The 18,004-nt window shown below is 52.2% G+C and overlaps 1 protein-coding gene across 3 annotated transcripts in view; it reads right to left on the reverse strand.

The window, feature by feature from the left end:
- Positions 1-72: 72 nt before the first annotated feature.
- ppfibp1b (PPFIA binding protein 1b) overlaps positions 73-18,004 on the reverse strand; it is a 34,882-nt gene continuing 16,950 nt past the window's right edge. For 2 of the 3 annotated variants that reach the window (XM_079743793.1, XM_079743791.1), the window contains 18 exons: positions 17,805-17,866; positions 17,619-17,697; positions 16,061-16,200; positions 15,788-15,897; positions 15,514-15,574; positions 15,069-15,255; positions 14,562-14,594; positions 13,867-14,011; positions 13,209-13,340; positions 12,868-13,018; positions 12,415-12,526; positions 11,476-11,564; positions 10,600-10,722; positions 7,370-7,495; positions 6,806-6,994; positions 4,433-4,600; positions 2,103-2,168; positions 73-1,171 (listed from right to left, as the gene is read on the reverse strand). In XM_079743793.1, coding sequence (XP_079599919.1) covers positions 1,088-1,171; positions 2,103-2,168; positions 4,433-4,600; positions 6,806-6,994; positions 7,370-7,495; positions 10,600-10,722; positions 11,476-11,564; positions 12,415-12,526; positions 12,868-13,018; positions 13,209-13,340; positions 13,867-14,011; positions 14,562-14,594; positions 15,069-15,255; positions 15,514-15,574; positions 15,788-15,897; positions 16,061-16,200; positions 17,619-17,697; positions 17,805-17,866 — 2,057 coding nt within the window. In that variant the 3' untranslated portion in view covers positions 73-1,087. The remainder of the gene's footprint in view (positions 1,172-2,102; positions 2,169-4,432; positions 4,601-6,805; positions 6,995-7,369; positions 7,496-10,599; positions 10,723-11,475; positions 11,565-12,414; positions 12,527-12,867; positions 13,019-13,208; positions 13,341-13,866; positions 14,012-14,561; positions 14,595-15,068; positions 15,256-15,513; positions 15,575-15,787; positions 15,898-16,060; positions 16,201-17,618; positions 17,698-17,804; positions 17,867-18,004) is intronic. The other variant, XM_079743792.1, reaches the window with a different exon arrangement.

Consider the following 18,004-nt stretch of genomic DNA (forward strand, 5'->3'; position numbering starts at 1 on the left):
AGTGGAATTTATCACATACAATAATACAAACACTCAGGCTATAGTGGAAAAAGTTTGCGCGAATACAAGATAAGCTGTACCAAAAAAAAACTTTATTGAAACAAGAACTGGAAGGAGTACAGACAGACTGATTTAAACCTTAGGAGTACAGACAGATTTAACACATAGTAGTACAGACTGATTTAACCCATAGGAGTACAGACTGATTTAACCCATGAACTACAGACTGATTCAACCCATGGTGTAAAGACTGATTTACCCATAGAGTACAGACTGATTAAACCCATGGACTACAGACTGATTTATCTCATAGGAGTACAGACTGATTTATCTCATAGAAGTACAGAATGATCTCACGCATATGAGTACAGATTGATCCAACCTATAGCAGTACAGACTGATTGAACCCATAGGAGTACAGTACAGACTGATTTAACCTATTGGAGTAAAGACTGATTGAACCCATAGGATTACAGACAGACAGATCTAACCCATAGGAGTACAGACTGATCTAACCCTTTAGACTCGTACCTTTATATGTTTTGGAGCAAAAATCCATGCGAAGAGACGATGACTTGAAGTTGAAGAATGATAAAGTAAGGCAATGATAATAGGGTACAAATCATTATACGTTTATTACAATTTGATTATCCAAATTCGGTATAAAAAACCCACAAAGAACCTAGCAGCCGTTCTGAAGTTAACTTACAGTCAATTCTTAAAAAAATCCTAAACACAGTAAAGTAAGCACAGCATATATCATCTGAATATATTCAGTTCCCATATTCATATTGTAAAAAGGATATTCTTTTGATAACAAGGACATATATTAAATATTATATTCTGCTGTCTGAGCCATCAATGGAATAAGGAAGGCTAACATATCCATTTAGAGGGTTTACAGAACGTCTCCAGTAACCAGCTGGGACACCAGAGCAGCAGTGGTGTCACCCTGAAATGCTTCCCCCACTCAACCAGAGATCTGTGGTATTGACTACTGACTTTCTGAAAAACGTTTTTGTAATACTTGAGGCTGGCGTTAGGATGTAGAGCCAACAGGAGACGTGGTTGGTGAGATCCTGCTTCTTCATGCTGTGGATTCCTCGTCTGTGACGCTGGGGTTGGGTGAGTAAGACTCCTCTTTGAAGAACTCGTCCTCTTTCAGCATGCTCTGGAAGTAGTGAAGCAAGACGTTACACCACTAATTCCTCCACACACACAAGCAGCCGGCCCTCCCTTAACCAACTAAGTAGGGCAGCACAATAAGGCACGTTTATATCAACACCGTGCTGCAAATTACACAATGGTGATATCACTGGAGCAGAACCTCACATTTAGCACATTTACTACAGCAAAGGATGTAGTAAACTAGTCATTTGCTGTGTCTGAAATTGCGCACTTACCTAAGTGCACTTACATTGAGTGCACTTCATTATCCCTACAGTACACTTACTTACAGGCGCAGTGCCCTCATTTCTACAGTGCACTGTCAAAACAGCCTTCGCGCACCTACCGGAAAAGAGTTTGCAGTTTGACGGTTCTTCTTCGGTGGTATTGTTTTTTCTGCTTGATCATTTCCATAATTCGCCCATCATTTTAATAGCTATCAGTTACAATTACCATCATTCAATTTCTATCGACTTTATTTATTTTAGCACTGTATAGTACTAATCAACTCAAACTGTAAATATTTAGATTGTTTTTTTTGTTCAACTGTTACAATTTTCAGATTTGAAATTCCCGCCCCCTCCGCTACGTAGACAAGATGGCGGCCGTTGAGGGTGGAAAGTGTCCATCGGTCCACACTCAAGTTTTAGATCATTTTGAGTGCGCCACCGAGGTACTTCCAGGGCACTGCGTTTTGGCACACTCTCCGTGTTTGCGCAAAGTGCACTCAAAAAAGTAAGTGTAAGTATAGAAGTGCGCGATTTCAGACACAGCATCACACTACTAGACCAAAGGCTAGGAGCCAAACGTCAACAGTAGGACATACAGGGGAAGAATAACAACGCGACACAGGACAGATAGTGGAGGGGCATGATATGATGACTGTAGATAAGAAGGAGTGCTGAGTTTCTTCATGTTGTTTCGTGATGAGTTACCGTCAGGTTCTGGATCTCCTCGGAGAAAGCTCCGATCTGTCTCACTGTTCCCTCTGAGTCCTCCATCTGCAACAACACAGACCCCGCTCTTAAAGCCCCTCACAGCAGTAGAGCATTAAGGCTCCATGACTGGGACTCAAACAGAATACAGAGGGAAGCAATATTAACAGATTAACTGATAATGGGATCAGTCATGGTCGGAAAATTGAGCTAGGGTTACCTGCTCTAGGGTTACCTGTTCTAGGGTTACCTGCTCTAGGTTTACCTGCTCTAGGGTTACCTGCTCTAGGGTTAGGGTGACCTGTTCTAGGGTTACCTGCTCTAGGGTTACCTGCTCTAGGGTTATCTACTCTAGGGTCAGGGTTACCTGCTCTAGGGTTACCTTCTCTAGGGTTACCTGCTCTAGTTACCTGCTCTAGGGTTACCTGCTCTAGGGTCAGGGTTACCTGCTCTAGGGTCAGGGTTACCTGCTCTAGGGTTACCTGCTCTAGGGTTATCTGCTCTAGGGTTAGGGTTACCTGCTCTAGGGTCAGGGTTTCCTGCTCTAGGGTTACCTGCTCTAGGGTTACCTGCTCTAGGGTCAGGGTTACCTGCTCTAGGGTTACCTGCTCTAGTTACCTGCTCTAGGGTCAGGGTTACCTGCTCTAGGGTTACCTGCTCTAGGGTTACCTGCTCTAGGGTTACCTGCTCTAGGGTCAGGGTTACCTGTTCTAGGGTTACCTGCTCTAGGGTTACCTGCTCTAGGGTCAGGGTTACCTGCTCTAGGGTTACCTGCTCTAGGGCTACCTGCTCTAGGGTTACCTGCTCTAGGGCTACCTGCTCTAGGGTTACCTGCTCTAGGGCTACCTGCTCTAGGGTTACCTGCTCTAGGGTTACCTGCTCTAGGGTTACCTGCTCTAGGGTACCTGCTCTAGGGCTACCTGCTCTAGGGTTACCTGCTCTAGGGCTACCTGCTCTAGGGTTACCTGCTCTAGGGTTACCTGCTCTAGGGTTACCTGCTCTAGGGTACCTGCTCTAGGGCTACCTGCTCTAGGGTTACCTGCTCTAGGGTCAGGGTTACCTGCTCTAGGGTTACCTGCTCTAGGGCTACCTGCTCTAGGGTTACCTGCTCTAGGGTTACCTGCTCTAGGGTTACCTGCTCTAGGGTTAGGGCTACCCGCTCTAGGGTTACCTGCTCTAGGGTTACCTGTTCTAGGGTTACCTGCTCTAGGGTTACCTGCTCTAGGGTTAGGGTTACCTGTTCTAGGGTTACCTGCCCTAGGGTTACCTGCTCTAGGGTTACCTGCTCTAGGGTTAGGGTTACCTGTTCTAGGGTTACCTGCTCTAGGGTTACCTGCTCTAGGGTTACCTGTTCTAGGGCTACCTGCTCTAGGGTTACCTGCTCTAGGGTTACCTGCTCTAGGGCTACCTGCTCTAGGGTTACCTGTTCTAGGGCTACCTGCTCTAGGGTTACCTGCTCTAGGTTACCTGCTCTAGGGCTACCTGCTCTAGGGTTACCTGTTCTAGGGCTACCTGCTCTAGGGCTACCTGCTCTAGGGTTACCTGCTCTAGGGCTACCTGCTCTAGGGTTACCTGCTCTAGGGTTACCTGCTCTAGGGTTACCTGCTCTAGGGTTACCTGCTCTAGGGCTACCTGCTCTAGGGCTACCTGCTCTAGGGTCAGGGTTACCTGCTCTAGGGTTACCTGCTCTAGGGTTACCTGCTCTAGGGCTACCTGCTCTAGGGCTACCTGCTCTAGGGCTACCTGTTCTAGGGTTACCTGCTCTAGGGTTACCTGCTCTAGGGTTACCTGTTCTAGGGCTACCTGCTCTAGGGTTACCTGCTCTAGGGTTACCTGCTCTAGGGCTACCTGCTCTAGGGTTACCTGTTCTAGGGCTACCTGCTCTAGGGTTACCTGCTCTAGGTTACCTGCTCTAGGGCTACCTGCTCTAGGGTTACCTGTTCTAGGGCTACCTGCTCTAGGGCTACCTGCTCTAGGGTTACCTGCTCTAGGGCTACCTGCTCTAGGGCTACCTGCTCTAGGGTTACCTGCTCTAGGGTTACCTGTTCTAGGGTTACCTGCTCTAGGGCTACCTGCTCTAGGGTTACCTGCTCTAGGGTACCTGCTCTAGGGTTACCTGCTCTAGGGTTACCTGCTCTAGGTTACCTGCTCTAGGGTTACCTGCTCTAGGGCTACCTGCTCTAGGGGTACCTGCTCTAGGGCTACCTGCTCTAGGGTTACCTGCTCTAGGGTTACCTGCTCTAGGGTCAGGGTTACCTGCTCTAGGGTTACCTGCTCTAGGGTTACCTGCTCTAGGTTACCTGCTCTAGGGTTACCTGCTCTAGGGTTACCTGCTCTAGGCGGTCCAGGTCGTCCTCGTATATCTGGAGCTCTCCTCCGTATCCCCGCTGGAAGCTGCGTCCCTTGGGCATCTCCACGTCCATGGGACAGACGTACTCCTCACTGTCCTCCTGCCTCTTCCTCCGCAGCGTCCCGAAGCCACCGAAGGCCTTCTTTGGCTGGGAGGGATTCACAGGAGGGAGTCACAGGAGGGAGTCACAGGAGGGAGTCACAGGGAGGGAGTCACAGGGAGGGAGACAGAGGAGGGAGTCACAGGGAGGGAGACACAGGAGGGAGTCACAGGAGGGCGTCACAGGAGGGAGTCACAGGAGGGAGTCACAGGGAGGGAGTCACAGGGAGGGAGTCACAGGGAGGGAGTCACAGGAGGGAGTCACAGGAGGGAGTCACAGGAGGGCGTCACAGGAGGGAGTCACAGGGAGGGAGACAGGGAGGGAGACACAGGGAGGGATTCACAGGAGGGAGTCACAGGAGGGAGTCACAGGAGGGAGTCACAGGAGGGAGTCACAGGGAGGGAGTCACAGGGAGGGAGACACAGGAGGGAGACACAGGGGAGTCACAGGAGGGAGTCACAGGAGGAAGTCACAGGAGGGAGACACAGGAGGGAGTCACAGGAGGGAGTCACAGGAGGGAGTCACAGGAGGGATTCACAGGAGGGAGTCACAGGAGGGAGTCACAGGGAGGGAGACACAGGAGGGAGTCACAGGGAGGGAGTCACAGGAGGGAGTCACAGGGAGGGAGACACAGGAGGGAGACACAGGAGGGAGTCACAGGAGGGAGTCACAGGGAGGGAGACACAGGGAGGGAGTCACAGGGAGGGAGTCACAGGAGGGAGTCACAGGGAGGGAGACACAGGGAGGGAGTCACAGGGAGGGAGTCACAGGGAGGGATTCACAGGAGGGAGTCACAGGAGGGAGTCACAGGGAGGGAGTCACAGGAGGGAGTCACAGGGAGGGAGTCACAGGAGGGAGACACAGGGAGGGAGACACAGGGGAGTCACAGGAGGGAGTCACAGGAGGGAGTCACAGGGAGGGAGTCACAGGAGGGAGACACAGGAGGGAGTCACAGGAGGGAGTCACAGGAGGGAGTCACAGGAGGGAGTCACAGGAGGGCGTCACAGGAGGGAGTCACAGGAGGGAGTCACAGGGAGGGAGTCACAGGAGGGAGTCACAGGGAGGGAGTCACAGGAGGGAGTCACAGGGAGGGAGACACAGGAGGGAGTCACAGGGAGGGAGTCACAGGGAGGGAGTCACAGGGAGGGAGTCACAGGAGGGAGTCACAGGGAGGGAGACACAGGAGGGAGTCACAGGGAGGGAGTCACAGGGAGGGAGACACAGGGAGGGAGTCACAGGGAGGGAGTCACAGGGAGGGAGACACAGGGAGGGAGTCACAGGGAGGGAGTCACAGGAGGGAGTCACAGGAGGGAGTCACAGGAGGGAGTCACAGGGAGGGAGACACAGGGAGGGAGACACAGGGAGGGAGTCACAGGGAGGGAGACACAGGAGGGAGTCACAGGGAGGGAGTCACAGGGAGGGAGACACAGGGAGGGAGTCACAGGGAGGGAGACACAGGGAGGGAGTCACAGGGAGGGAGTCACAGGGAGGGAGACACAGGGAGGGAGTCACAGGAGGGAGTCACAGGAGGGAGTCACAGGGAGGGAGACACAGGGAGGGAGACACAGGGAGGGAGTCACAGGGAGGGAGACACAGGGAGGGAGACACAGGAGGGAGTTACAGGAGGGAGTCACAGGGAGGGAGTCACAGTGAGGGAGTCACAGGGAGGGAGACACAGGAGGGAGTCACAGGGAGGGAGTCACAGGGAGGGAGTCACAGGAGGGAGTCACAGGGAGGGAGACACAGGGAGGGAGTCACAGGGAGGGAGTCACAGGGAGGGAGACACAGTGAGGGAGTCACAGGGAGGGAGACACAGGAGGGAGTCACAGGGAGGGAGTCACAGGGAGGGAGTCACAGGAGGGAGTCACAGGGAGGGAGACACAGGGAGGGAGTCACAGGGAGGGAGACACAGGGAGGGAGACACAGGAGGGAGTTACAGGAGGGAGTCACAGGGAGGGAGTCACAGGAGGGAGTCACAGGGAGGGAGACACAGGAGGGAGTCACAGGAGGGAGTCACAGGGAGGGAGTCACAGGAGGGAGTCACAGGAGGGAGTCACAGGAGGGAGTCACAGGGAGGGAGACACAGGAGGGAGACACAGGAGGGAGTCACAGGGAGGGAGTCACAGGGAGGGAGACACAGGAGGGAGTCACAGAGCCTTGTGACTCCCTCCTGTGTCTCCCTCCCTGTGTCTCTCTCCCCAGAGTAAGGTGTGGACGGAGTGGGACCCGGAGTGGACCCCGGCGCTGACCCACCTTGACCTTGGCGGTGGCGGTCAGCAGCAGGTAGTCCGGGTGCTCCAGGCTCTCCTGCTTCAGCTGCTGGGCCTCCAGGCCCACCAGCACGCTGAAGTGGGTGGCCAGGTGGCGGCGCAGCAGCGTCTTGTTGGGGGGGATGTTGAGCAGCAGGGCCATGGTCTCCACGTTGAAGCGCGGCTCCAGGACCTGAGGGCCACGAGGAGGGGGAGGAGGAAGAAGAAGAAGAAAGGAGAGGAGGAGGACAAGGAGGAAGGAGAGGAAGAGGACCTGATTTAGTTTCACAGAATCATAGAAGTATGAGATGTACTGTAGCAGAACATGCCGCTTTGGTACATAATACTGGTGTTATTGGGCTTGTATACTACAGTTAAGTTCAACCCTATCCTCTTCCCCATCATACTACGTTAGTCATGGAGGGCACCTTCGTCTAGAGCCCCTTACAATGAGCGCAGAGCACCCAGCAACATTCACAGGTAAGCTTGTGGCATTAGGGGAATCAAACCCACAACCTTTGGAAGGGCCGGGACGGGGCTAAGTCCCGGGCCCCTGACCTCCCCTCACCATGAGGCCCCCGTGCACCCCGCTGCCCCTCAGGTTGGGGGCGTACTCCGCCAGGTCCACGGAGCGCAGCCACTCCATCACCCTGTGGTTGGTCCACTGGGAGACCTCCGCCGGGGAGATGTTGTTCTGGAGGGGTTGCACAACAACAAGAAGTACACTACGCAAAACCATTCCCAATACAGAATTAAAAACATGCTTCAGTATTTCATTTATTTTTAGTCAGTTAAGTATATGTTCATATTATATATATATATATATATATATATATATATATATATATATATATATATATATATATATATATATATATATATATATATATATATATATATATGTTATTATTCATGTAAAGTGTAGCGAGGTACTTAGAAAAGCTCTATAGAAGGAAATTAATTATTTTACCACATGAATATAAGCTTATACCCTATAACATATAATCACTTTATTTATCACATTCTATATACCATCAGAATGTAAAGCACTATGAACATTGACATGCATTAAATCACCCATCCCATGCTGCCTTAGCTTACATTTTGTAGGTCTTTTACATTCATATTTCATACTATTACTATTACTAAAACATTAAATATTTATACATTCTCTTTCTACATCTACTTCTTTACTTTCTAAATAACTATTAATGCTAAGAGAGTCTGAGCGAGGCTGGTGAGTGAGACTAGTGAGGCTGAGTGAGACTAGTGAGGCTGAGTGAGACTAGTGAGGCTGAGTGAGACTAGTGAGGCTGAGTGAGACTAGTGAGGCTGAGAGAGACTAGTGAGGCTGAGTGAGACTAGTGAGGCTGAGTGAGACTAGTGAGGCTGAGAGAGACTAGTGAGGCTGAGTGAGACTAGTGAGGCTGAGTGAGACTAGTGAGGCTGAGTGAGACTAGTGAGGCTGAGAGAGACTAGTGAGGCTGAGAGAGACTAGTGAGGCTGAGTGAGGCTGAGTGAGGCTGAGAGAGACTAGTGAGGCTGAGAGAGACTAGTGAGGCTGAGTGAGACTAGTGAGGCTGAGAGAGACTAGTGAGGCTGAGAGAGACTAGTGAGGCTGAGTGAGACTAGTGAGGCTGAGTGAGACTAGTGAGGCTGGTAAGACTAGTGAGGCTGAGAGAGACTAGTGAGGCTGAGTGAGACTAGTGAGGCTGGTAAGACTAGTGAGGCTGAGAGAGACTAGTGAGGCTGAGAGAGACTAGTGAGGCTGAGTGAGACTAGTGAGGCTGAGTGAGACTAGTGAGGCTGAGTGAGACTAGTGAGGCTGAGAGAGACTAGTGAGGCTGAGTGAGACTAGTGAGGCTGAGTGAGACTAGTGAGGCTGAGTGAGACTAGTGAGGCTGAGAGAGACTAGTGAGGCTGAGTGAGACTAGTGAGGCTGAGTGAGACTAGTGAGGCTGAGAGAGACTAGTGAGGCTGAGTGAGACTGAGTGAGGCTGAGTGAGACTAGTGAGGCTGGTAAGACTAGTGAGGCTGAGTGAGACTAGTGAGGCTGAGTGAGACTAGTGAGGCTGAGTGAGACTAGTGAGGCTGAGTGAGACTGAGTGAGGCTGAGTGAGGCTGAGTGAGACTGAGTGAGGCTGAGTGAGACTAGTGAGGCTGAGAGAGACTAGTGAGGCTGGTAAGACTAGTGAGGCTGAGAGAGACTAGTGAGGCTGAGAGAGACTAGTGAGGCTGAGTGAGACTAGTGAGGCTGAGTGAGACTAGTGAGGCTGAGTGAGACTGAGTGAGGCTGAGTGAGACTAGTGAGGCTGAGAGAGACTAGTGAGGCTGGTAAGACTAGTGAGGCTGAGTGAGACTAGTGAGGCTGAGTGAGACTGAGTGAGGCTGAGTGAGACTAGTGAGGCTGAGAGAGACTAGTGAGGCTGAGTGAGACTAGTGAGGCTGAGTGAGACTAGTGAGGCTGAGAGAGACTAGTGAGGCTGAGAGAGACTAGTGAGGCTGAGTGAGGCTGAGAGAGGCTGAGTGAGACTAGTGAGGCTGAGTGAGACTAGTGAGGCTGAGTGAGGCTGAGTGAGGCTGAGTGAGACTAGTGAGGCTGAGAGAGACTAGTGAGACTGAGAGAGACTAGTGAGGCTGAGTGAGACTAAGTGAGACTAGTGAGGCGGAGTGAGACTAGTGAGGCGGAGTGAGACTGAGTGAGACTAGTGAGGCTGAGAGAGACTAGTGAGGCGGAGTGAGACTAGTGAGGCTGGTAAGACTAGTGAGGCTGAGTGAGACTAGTGAGGCTGAGTGAGACTAGTGAGGCTGAGTGAGGCTGAGTGAGGCTGAGTGAGACTAGTGAGGCTGAGAGAGACTAGTGAGACTGAGAGAGACTAGTGAGGCTGAGTGAGACTAAGTGAGACTAGTGAGGCGGAGTGAGACTGAGTGAGACTAGTGAGGCTGAGAGAGACTAGTGAGGCGGAGTGAGACTAGTGAGGCTGAGTGAGACTGAGTGAGGCTGAGTGAGACTGAGTGAGACTAGTGAGGCTGAGAGAGACTAGTGAGGCTGAGTGAGACTAGTGAGGCGGAGTGAGACTAGTGAGGCTGAGAGAGACTAGTGAGGCTGAGTGAGACTTAGTGAGACTAGTGAGGCTGAGAGAGACTAGTGAGGCGGAGTGAGACTAGTGAGGCGGAGTGAGACTGAGTGAGACTAGTGAGGCTGAGAGAGACTAGTGAGGCTGAGTGAGACTAGTGAGGCTGAGTGAGACTAGTGAGGCTGAGTGAGACTAGTGAGGCTGAGAGAGACTAGTGAGGCTGAGTGAGACTAGTGAGGCTGAGTGAGACTAGTGAGGCTGAGAGAGACTAGTGAGGCTGAGTGAGACTAGTGAGGCTGAGAGAGACTAGTGAGGCTGAGTGAGACTGAGTGAGGCTGAGTGAGGCTGAGAGAGACTAGTGAGGCTGAGTGAGGCTGAGTGAGGCTGAGTGAGACTAGTGAGGCTGAGAGAGACTAGTGAGGCTGGTAAGACTAGTGAGGCTGAGAGAGACTAGTGAGGCTGAGAGAGACTAGTGAGGCTGAGTGAGACTAGTGAGGCGGAGCGAGACTAGTGAGGCTGAGAGAGACTAGTGAGGCTGAGAGAGACTAGTGAGGCGGAGCGAGACTAGTGAGGCTGAGTGAGGCTGAGTGAGGCTGAGTGAGGCTGAGCGAGACTAGTGAGGCTGAGAGAAACTAGTGAGGCTGAGAGAGACTAGTGAGACTAGTGAGGCTGAGAGAGACTAGTGAGGCTGGTGAGACTAGTGAGGCTGAGTGAGACTGACCTCGTGGGAGGGTCGGCGACGGAGGCAGTTGGGCTGGTAGTGGTTGAGCCGCAGCACCTGGATGGCTCTCTTGATGCTGAGGTGGTGGAGGACACTGCCCACCTTCAGGGAGAGGAGGTCGTCCTGAGGAGACATTAAGGGACAGCCCTGGTCACCTGATGTTCTACCTTCGGCTCTGAACGAGTTGTCGTTTCCTACTGGCTATGCACCATGATCAGGTGAATGTGTGGTGCGTTTTGACCACACCCTTCACACTCTGTTCTATGGAACCCATTGTATTAACCCTTCTGTTGAACCTTATGGCTGCTCAGGTCACACTCACACCCAGGCTGTTCTCCTGGGGGTTTACATACCCTTTCACTTACAATTGTGGAAACAAGGTGCCAAACTGCACGCTCTTCTTCGGCCATACGATGCTGACCACCCTACTCATGTTAGGACCTCCCAAAACCTTTATTGGCCCCAAAGAAAACCGACGGTAGCAGATTTGAAGATCATTGGTAAGAAGGCACTGATTGGTCAATTTAGGTTATTAGAGGTTACAATAATAATAATACCACAAACCATGGCTGTTTTCGATTTCAGTTATTTTCTGAAAAATAATCTTAGAGAACTCTATTTGGGACCTCTGTTCTAGACTATGAGACAAATCCTATATTTCACTATGGAATAATACAAATCCTAGCCCCATGTTCTATAAAGTAACGGTTGGGAGACAGAAGTGAAAGAGACAGAGGGGTCACAGAAAGACATTGAGCATGGAGAAGTGGCGTCAGTGCCCGTGTTTCTCCTCATCAGCCGCTCCCCAGACACAGCCAGCCTGATGGGGAGCTGGGATCATTACAGCCAGTCATCCGTGCTGCGTCAGACACTCACCACGGTCATGTAGTGCAGCATGCGGCCGTCAACCCGACCCTCGTCAAACTGGGTCTTGTACTGGGGCAGACCGATGTCGTCCAGCCACCCTGAACACAAACAGGGGGAGGGGGGTGAAGGGTTAGTGAAACCGCAGTTTGCATGCAACATCAAAATGGGCGTGCTCAAGTGCCAGTGAACCCATGGCTTGTTTTGTTTTGTCTTAAATGTGTTAAATGTATGATCTAAAATGCAGTAGGTCATGCTATTTTTTGCCACCGTTACTAAAGTAACAGCAACAGCCCTGGTGAGGTCAGGGTTCACGGTCCTGATGGCCTGGGGAAAGAAACCCGTCTCAGTGCCTCCCGGCCGCCTGCCAGCAGCAGATGAACCAGCCTGCTGGGGGGTGAGGACCCTTCTGGGGGTCCTCACGAACAATGTTATCCTTAGCTAGCGCTGAGCTGGTTGTTGTTGCTCGCCTCACACCAGACGGTAACTGTGTTCAGGTGGTCAGCTGGCGGTGGGCTGACCCTCCCAGTGGAGGGGGGGCCTGCCTGGAGCTATGTTCTGGGCTGTGGTTCCTGCCGGTGGCGTCCGGTGGCGTGCTGCTCTATGCGCGACTCCACACTGTGTCAGTGGTACTTCCGAGCACCATAGATTGCATGTACATTTAGGGGACATTGCTAACGCTTTCATCCAACGCGACTTACAGCCATTCATTCACACGTTCACACACGACGGAGTCGGCCATGCAGCTCGTCAGGAGCAGTCAGGGTGAGGCGTCGGGGACACCTCGACCCTCTAGGGGGAGCCGGGGATCGACCTCGCGACCTTCCGGTTACCAGTCAGCCCTCCCGAGCCACTGTCGCCCCTTCTCTTCCCCGCTCGTGAATCGGGTTGCTATAACAATGCAGGTTGATGGTACGTTGCTGAAGCAGCTCCCCATCTCAGGGTACTCACTGGTCACCCAGTTGTAGTCCAGCTTGCTCTTGTTGTCCTCCTCCTCCGAGCCGAGCGCCTGCAGAGCGAGCTGCAGCTTCTTCCTGTGAAGAGGGTGCTTGATGCCCAGCTCCTAAGCACACACACACACACACACACACACACACACACACACACACACGAGTAATGAGAGTTATAAAGACTTCGAAGTTATAAAGATTTCGAAACTTAACTAGAAAATAAATTCACACAGTCTGAGCTAACGGATGGCTATGGGATTTATATCAAATAACACTCAAACGATAGCTCTTCATTACCGACAGCACCGGTAACAGGTACGTCTATCAGACTCCAACCCGTTGTATTCAAGCCTCTTTTAAAGTGCACTGTGTTGTTCCCCGTCTTTGTGATGCCTTCAGATAAGGAGCAGCAGTACGATTGGCTCAGTGCAAACGGCCCAGGGCTCATTCTCACCCGCTCTAGGTCCTGCTGAGAGGCCTGCAGCAGCGTCTGTCCCGAGGAAACCCAGACGCGGGCCATGTTCCCGTACAGCCCCAGGCCCTGGTCCTTCAGCCACTCACACACCTGCTCCTTCGACCAGCGCGCAAACGGGGCGTCCAGGTCACTGCAGCACAGGGGGGGGTTCGAATAAAACAACACCTCTGAATCCCATTAGTCACCACAGACACACACACACACAAAACACATAGAAACACAGACACACGGACACACACACAAACACCGCGAAACACACACAAAACACAGACACACACACACACACACACACACACACACACACCCAGACCCCCTCTTACCTGTTGGTGTGCTGCAGGTCCCGTGACCAGCCCAGCCGGGGGCCAGCTGTGGAGCGCACCCCCCCCCTCTTGAACTCGCCCTCCGACAGGTTGTCGTCCAGGTTGAACGTTGTCGATTGACTCCTCCTCAGCCTTCAGAAAACAACGTGGACACATCAGAGCCCGCTCCCAGGCCGTGCCTCCAAGGGTTCTGATGCCATCGCATGGAGCGGGGAGGCACCGACCGGCGACACAGGAAACCTCGCTAAAGGTTCAGTGAATAACATCTCGGGCCCATCGCGGTGGTCTCCGATCCGGCAGGACATCTGGGACGGACCCACAGAGCTGAGCTTTTTATATCCGAACCAGACTCCTGATCGGCGTTTTCTACAGTGACCGGTCTCAACGGCGTTGAACTGGAAACCGTTCAAACACTTTAGAACGTCGGTGTCTGAACAGGATCTTCAGCACTTAAAGGAAATCCCTGTAACATGCTTTAAGATCCCCGCCTCCAGCGACATGATTGGACGGAAAAACTATAGAGTGAAAACAATGTACCGCCCCCCCTTCAACCAAATTTGAGCTGGACTGCTATCAGACTCTACATCAAGAATCTAAATCTAAAATGGGACTTGTGACCCTCTCAGGGTCTACGGAGGGATTTAGGGCCAACACGTACTTCCCGAAGAGCTTCTTGATGCCGGTGGCCTTCTTCTTGCCGGCCTCGGGCGTGGTGGGCAGTGTGTGCGTACTGTCGCTGGTGGGGGAACGCTGGGGCAGCCCCGCCAGGTCCAGGTGCTCTGTCCCGGGCCGCTCCACCTCCGCTGTGTCGGGGGGGGGGGGGGAGGAACCACAAGGGTCAGCACCAGAGACAGGTCTGGACCAGACCGGCCCCAGGGCTTCAGTCCCCCAGACAGAGACAGGAGGCATGGGGCTGGCAGCTCCTTTACCGTGGACGGGCTACATGCGTGAACCACGGTGGATTCCTACCACTACAACTGGAGAAAACAGGGGGATTCAAAGTGGTTGAATAAAGGGTTCATTTATTCAATATTTGAAAAAAGGGTTTTGGGTCTTTTCCCCCCCAAACTAGAATAGAAATGTTTGTTACAAATCCATCCTTTAAATAAGAGGGGGATATGAACAAACAGTATGCATGAGCGATGGACGTGACACACAGAATACGGGGACACACACATGCATGCAAACACACACTGTACTTTGCACAAACAGCAACATGTTTTCAAAGTGTCTCAGAGAGGAAACTTTGATGTCTAGAAAGGGATGCAGGTTGAAGAGGGGGGGGGGGGGGGGGGGGGGGGGGGGCAGGCTCTGATTGGCTGCCCTGCACCCGCCCTGCGGTCATTACTGTACCTAGCATAGGCGCGCTCACACTCCTGCTGCGGTCTTCACAAAGCACACAGACAGGGGCCGCAGAGAGGAACACAGCGTTAGAGGAGTCATCATCATACACACACACACACACCCTCACAGGGCAGGCAGACCTCCCAATGCACCAGTGGAAGCCCAGGACGGGAATACAGGCGTTGAGGCACAAACATTCCAGAATTAAACGGGAACGGCAGTGACTGTGGGAAGCAAATTATGGTCTTGGTGTGTATTCTTTGGGAGTGGCCTGGGAAGGGAAGGGAAAAACGCAGGAACCTTCCACAATTCAATCTTAAATCACCGGGCTCTTTCAGAGGTCCCCTGCACTTTGACTAGATTTTTTAAGCAAATCCCTCAAACTGTGACCAACGTTGAGCTTCATACATCTTTACGAGCGGACTCCTAACGACTCGCTCATGAAACAACGCACTGAAACTAACAGTCATCCCTCCAGCCCTGTCTGTGACCACAGGGCCAGCGTCGGGGTCTTACCGAGGTTGGGCGTGCTGGTCGTCCTCTTGCCCCCCCTCAGCTTGAAGAAGCCCTTCCCGAAGGAGGACCGCCCCTTCCGCGAGCCGAAGCTGTCGTCAGCCGGGGGCCCCAAGGGGCCCGGCAGCGTGGCGGACCCCCCTACGGGGGGTGTCTCCGTCAGCTTGCTCATCTCCTCGTTGGCTTTGTTCTTGGGAAGACAAGAGACCACAGGCAAAGTGGTTGTGTAAGGCCCTGTACTGGTTATAATGGAATCAGTTACTGGTATGAATTGAAGCCCACTCCCACCAAAGTGAAAGGCAGGCATTACATCTCTGAAAGGAGGTAATATACAATACATATATAACTATAAAGTAATTGCTGATATCTTAACGCTTAGCTTTTATCTTTGTATAGATGTTTGGAACATCATTCATAATCATAATAATATGGTGTGAAAGATATACACCTTCTCACTGGTTACAGAGTCGTGGTCGTCCTGGCTCCAAGACTTGCAGTTTTCCTCATTGCTGAAAAGCCAAAAAAACACTGCATTAAGAAACACGGAGTCCTCTAACTCTACGTTTAACTGCAGGGCAAGAGACCGCTAGCTGCAGATTATTAGTTGATTGAGTGCCAGCGTGTGGATATGCAGACGGGATGACTGTGTTGGACCAACAGCTGAAGCATAATACAGAATAGATGATGATGATATTGACCAGGCTGCCATTAGGTGGGCTCACCTTCCTGAGGTGACGGAGGGGGGCTCCGGGGCCGCGCCAGGGTCAGACGGGGAGGGGTCAGCGTGGCCAGCAGAGGACAGACGCACCTCACTCCCTCCACCCAGACTCTCCTGCAGAGCAAAGAGCAATGTTTTGGAGACCATACCTAGAAACACCGACATGCTCATCCTTAATCTGAGCAAATGCACGCACGCACATGCATACACACGCACAAGTGTGCGCGCACGCACATATACACACACACACACACACACACACACACACACACCCCACCTGGTCCGGGCTCCTCCCTCTCCCCTCAGAGGCGGGGCCTCCCTGTCCGTCCAGCCCGTCCGCGGCGCTCATCGTTTTGATGACCAGCGTAGAACAGTCGCTGTCAGTCTCCATGTTCTCCCCGTCTTTGTCTTTTTCTTCTGCAATTCAAACACAACCGGGAGGTGAGAGGCGGCTGACCTAAGGCAGTGAGGGCCGTGTTAAGGTTTGACCTGAGGCAGTGAGGGCCGTGTTAAGGTTTGACCTGAGGCAGTGAGGGCCCTGTTAAGGTTTGACCTGAGGCAGTGAGGGCCGTGTTAAGGTTTGACCTGAGGCAGTGAGGGCCGTGTTAAGGTTTGACCTGAGGCAGTGAGGGCCGTGTTAAGGTTTGACCTGAGGCAGTGAGGGCCGTGTTAAGGTTTGACCTGAGGCAGTGAGGGCCGTGTTAAGGTTTGACCTGAGGCAGTGAGGGCCGTGTTAAGGTTTGACCTGAGGCAGTGAGGGCCGTGTTAAGCTTTGACCTGAGGCAGTGAGGGCCGTGTTAAGCTTTGACCTAAGGTGGGCCGTGTTAAGGTTTGACCTGAGGCTGTGAGGTCGGTGTTAAGGTGGAGTTCGTGACCAGCTGAACCTTGTGGTTCTGACCATAGCAGGGTTTGCTTTTAGCATCGTGCTCTGTGGCAGGAAGCATTCATAAGCTAGACCTGGCCCTGGCCCCTGATTCTCAACTCAAGGCTGACCTTGAGTTGAGAGCAGAGGATGAATGTGCGTGTGAGAGGGTGGCTGCAGAAGCCCGAGAAAGGAAGTAGTTTATAGTTTCAATCCGTGGAAGATCCTTTCCTGAGATGTAGAATGCAGCTGTGCTCCCATTGAAGGGTCATGGGGAAAACCAAGGCCTTAAACAACCAGGTCATGTCAATCAAATGGTCTGGCTACGCCCCCACAAACCTGATGGAGGCATATGGAGATAACACCAGTCTGAATAGCAATGTAGCCCTGCTGTTTAATGGTCATAAGCAGTGCCCCAGAAGGTATTTCATTACATTTGAAATGTGGGCAGGACAAGCTCAGACTAGGTTTTGTTTTCACTGAAAGCCGTTAGGATGGATGGAAGGTTGCCCTAAATATCCCATATTATGCTCTTTTAGGATTAATAATTGCATTTGGGGGGAATACTAGAGTAGGGTTACATGCCTGCATTTAACCCTTTTGTATCATGTCGCTTATTTTGTATCATGTCCCTTTAAGGCCCTCCTCCCGAGTAGCCACCCACAGTCTGCTGTGATTGGTCAGCACGCCCACTGTGTTGCGATTGGTCGAACGCTTTGTGCGTACGTGGACAAAGTCACACCCCCGGGAAGTTGTAAACACTGCGGGTAGCCGGGAGGCGGGACATCTGCACTTCAGGAACCGCCCACTGCAGTCTGAGGTCACACTGTTACGGAAGTAAAGTGAGTACAAACTTTTTTCTAGCTTAGAGGACGTAAAACATGTCTACAGGCGTCATGTAACCGTCTTAAGCAAAGGGGAAAGTCGAAAAGGCCTGATGGCCCCCCTTCACCAGAACAGCAGTGGGTCCCACCTCTCCTCTCCTGCCCGCCCGCGTCCTGGAGCCTCTTGGACCGCAGGGCAGACTGCTTCAGCTCCTCAATCTTCCGGTCCTGCAGGACCAGACGCCCAGACATCAGATGGACTATCAGAGGATGTGAACTTAACGTTGATGCTATGCTGGTGGAGGAGGTGCACCACTTAAACCAGTTAAACGTACCTTCTCTTCATTAGCCGCCATGAGAGATTCCACCGCCTTCTTCATCCTCTGCACTTCCACGTCTGACACACAGAAAAGGACTTTAGGTAAACACCACAACAACTCCTCATTCTCTAGAGACTAATCACTATCATGGATCAGATATCTGCGCTACGGAGACTAATCACTATCATGGATCAGATATCTGCGCTACAGAGACT

Source organism: Pollachius pollachius (assembly GCF_949987615.1).
Source record: "Pollachius pollachius genome assembly, chromosome: 9".
Taxonomy (NCBI): Eukaryota; Metazoa; Chordata; class Actinopteri; order Gadiformes; family Gadidae; genus Pollachius; species Pollachius pollachius.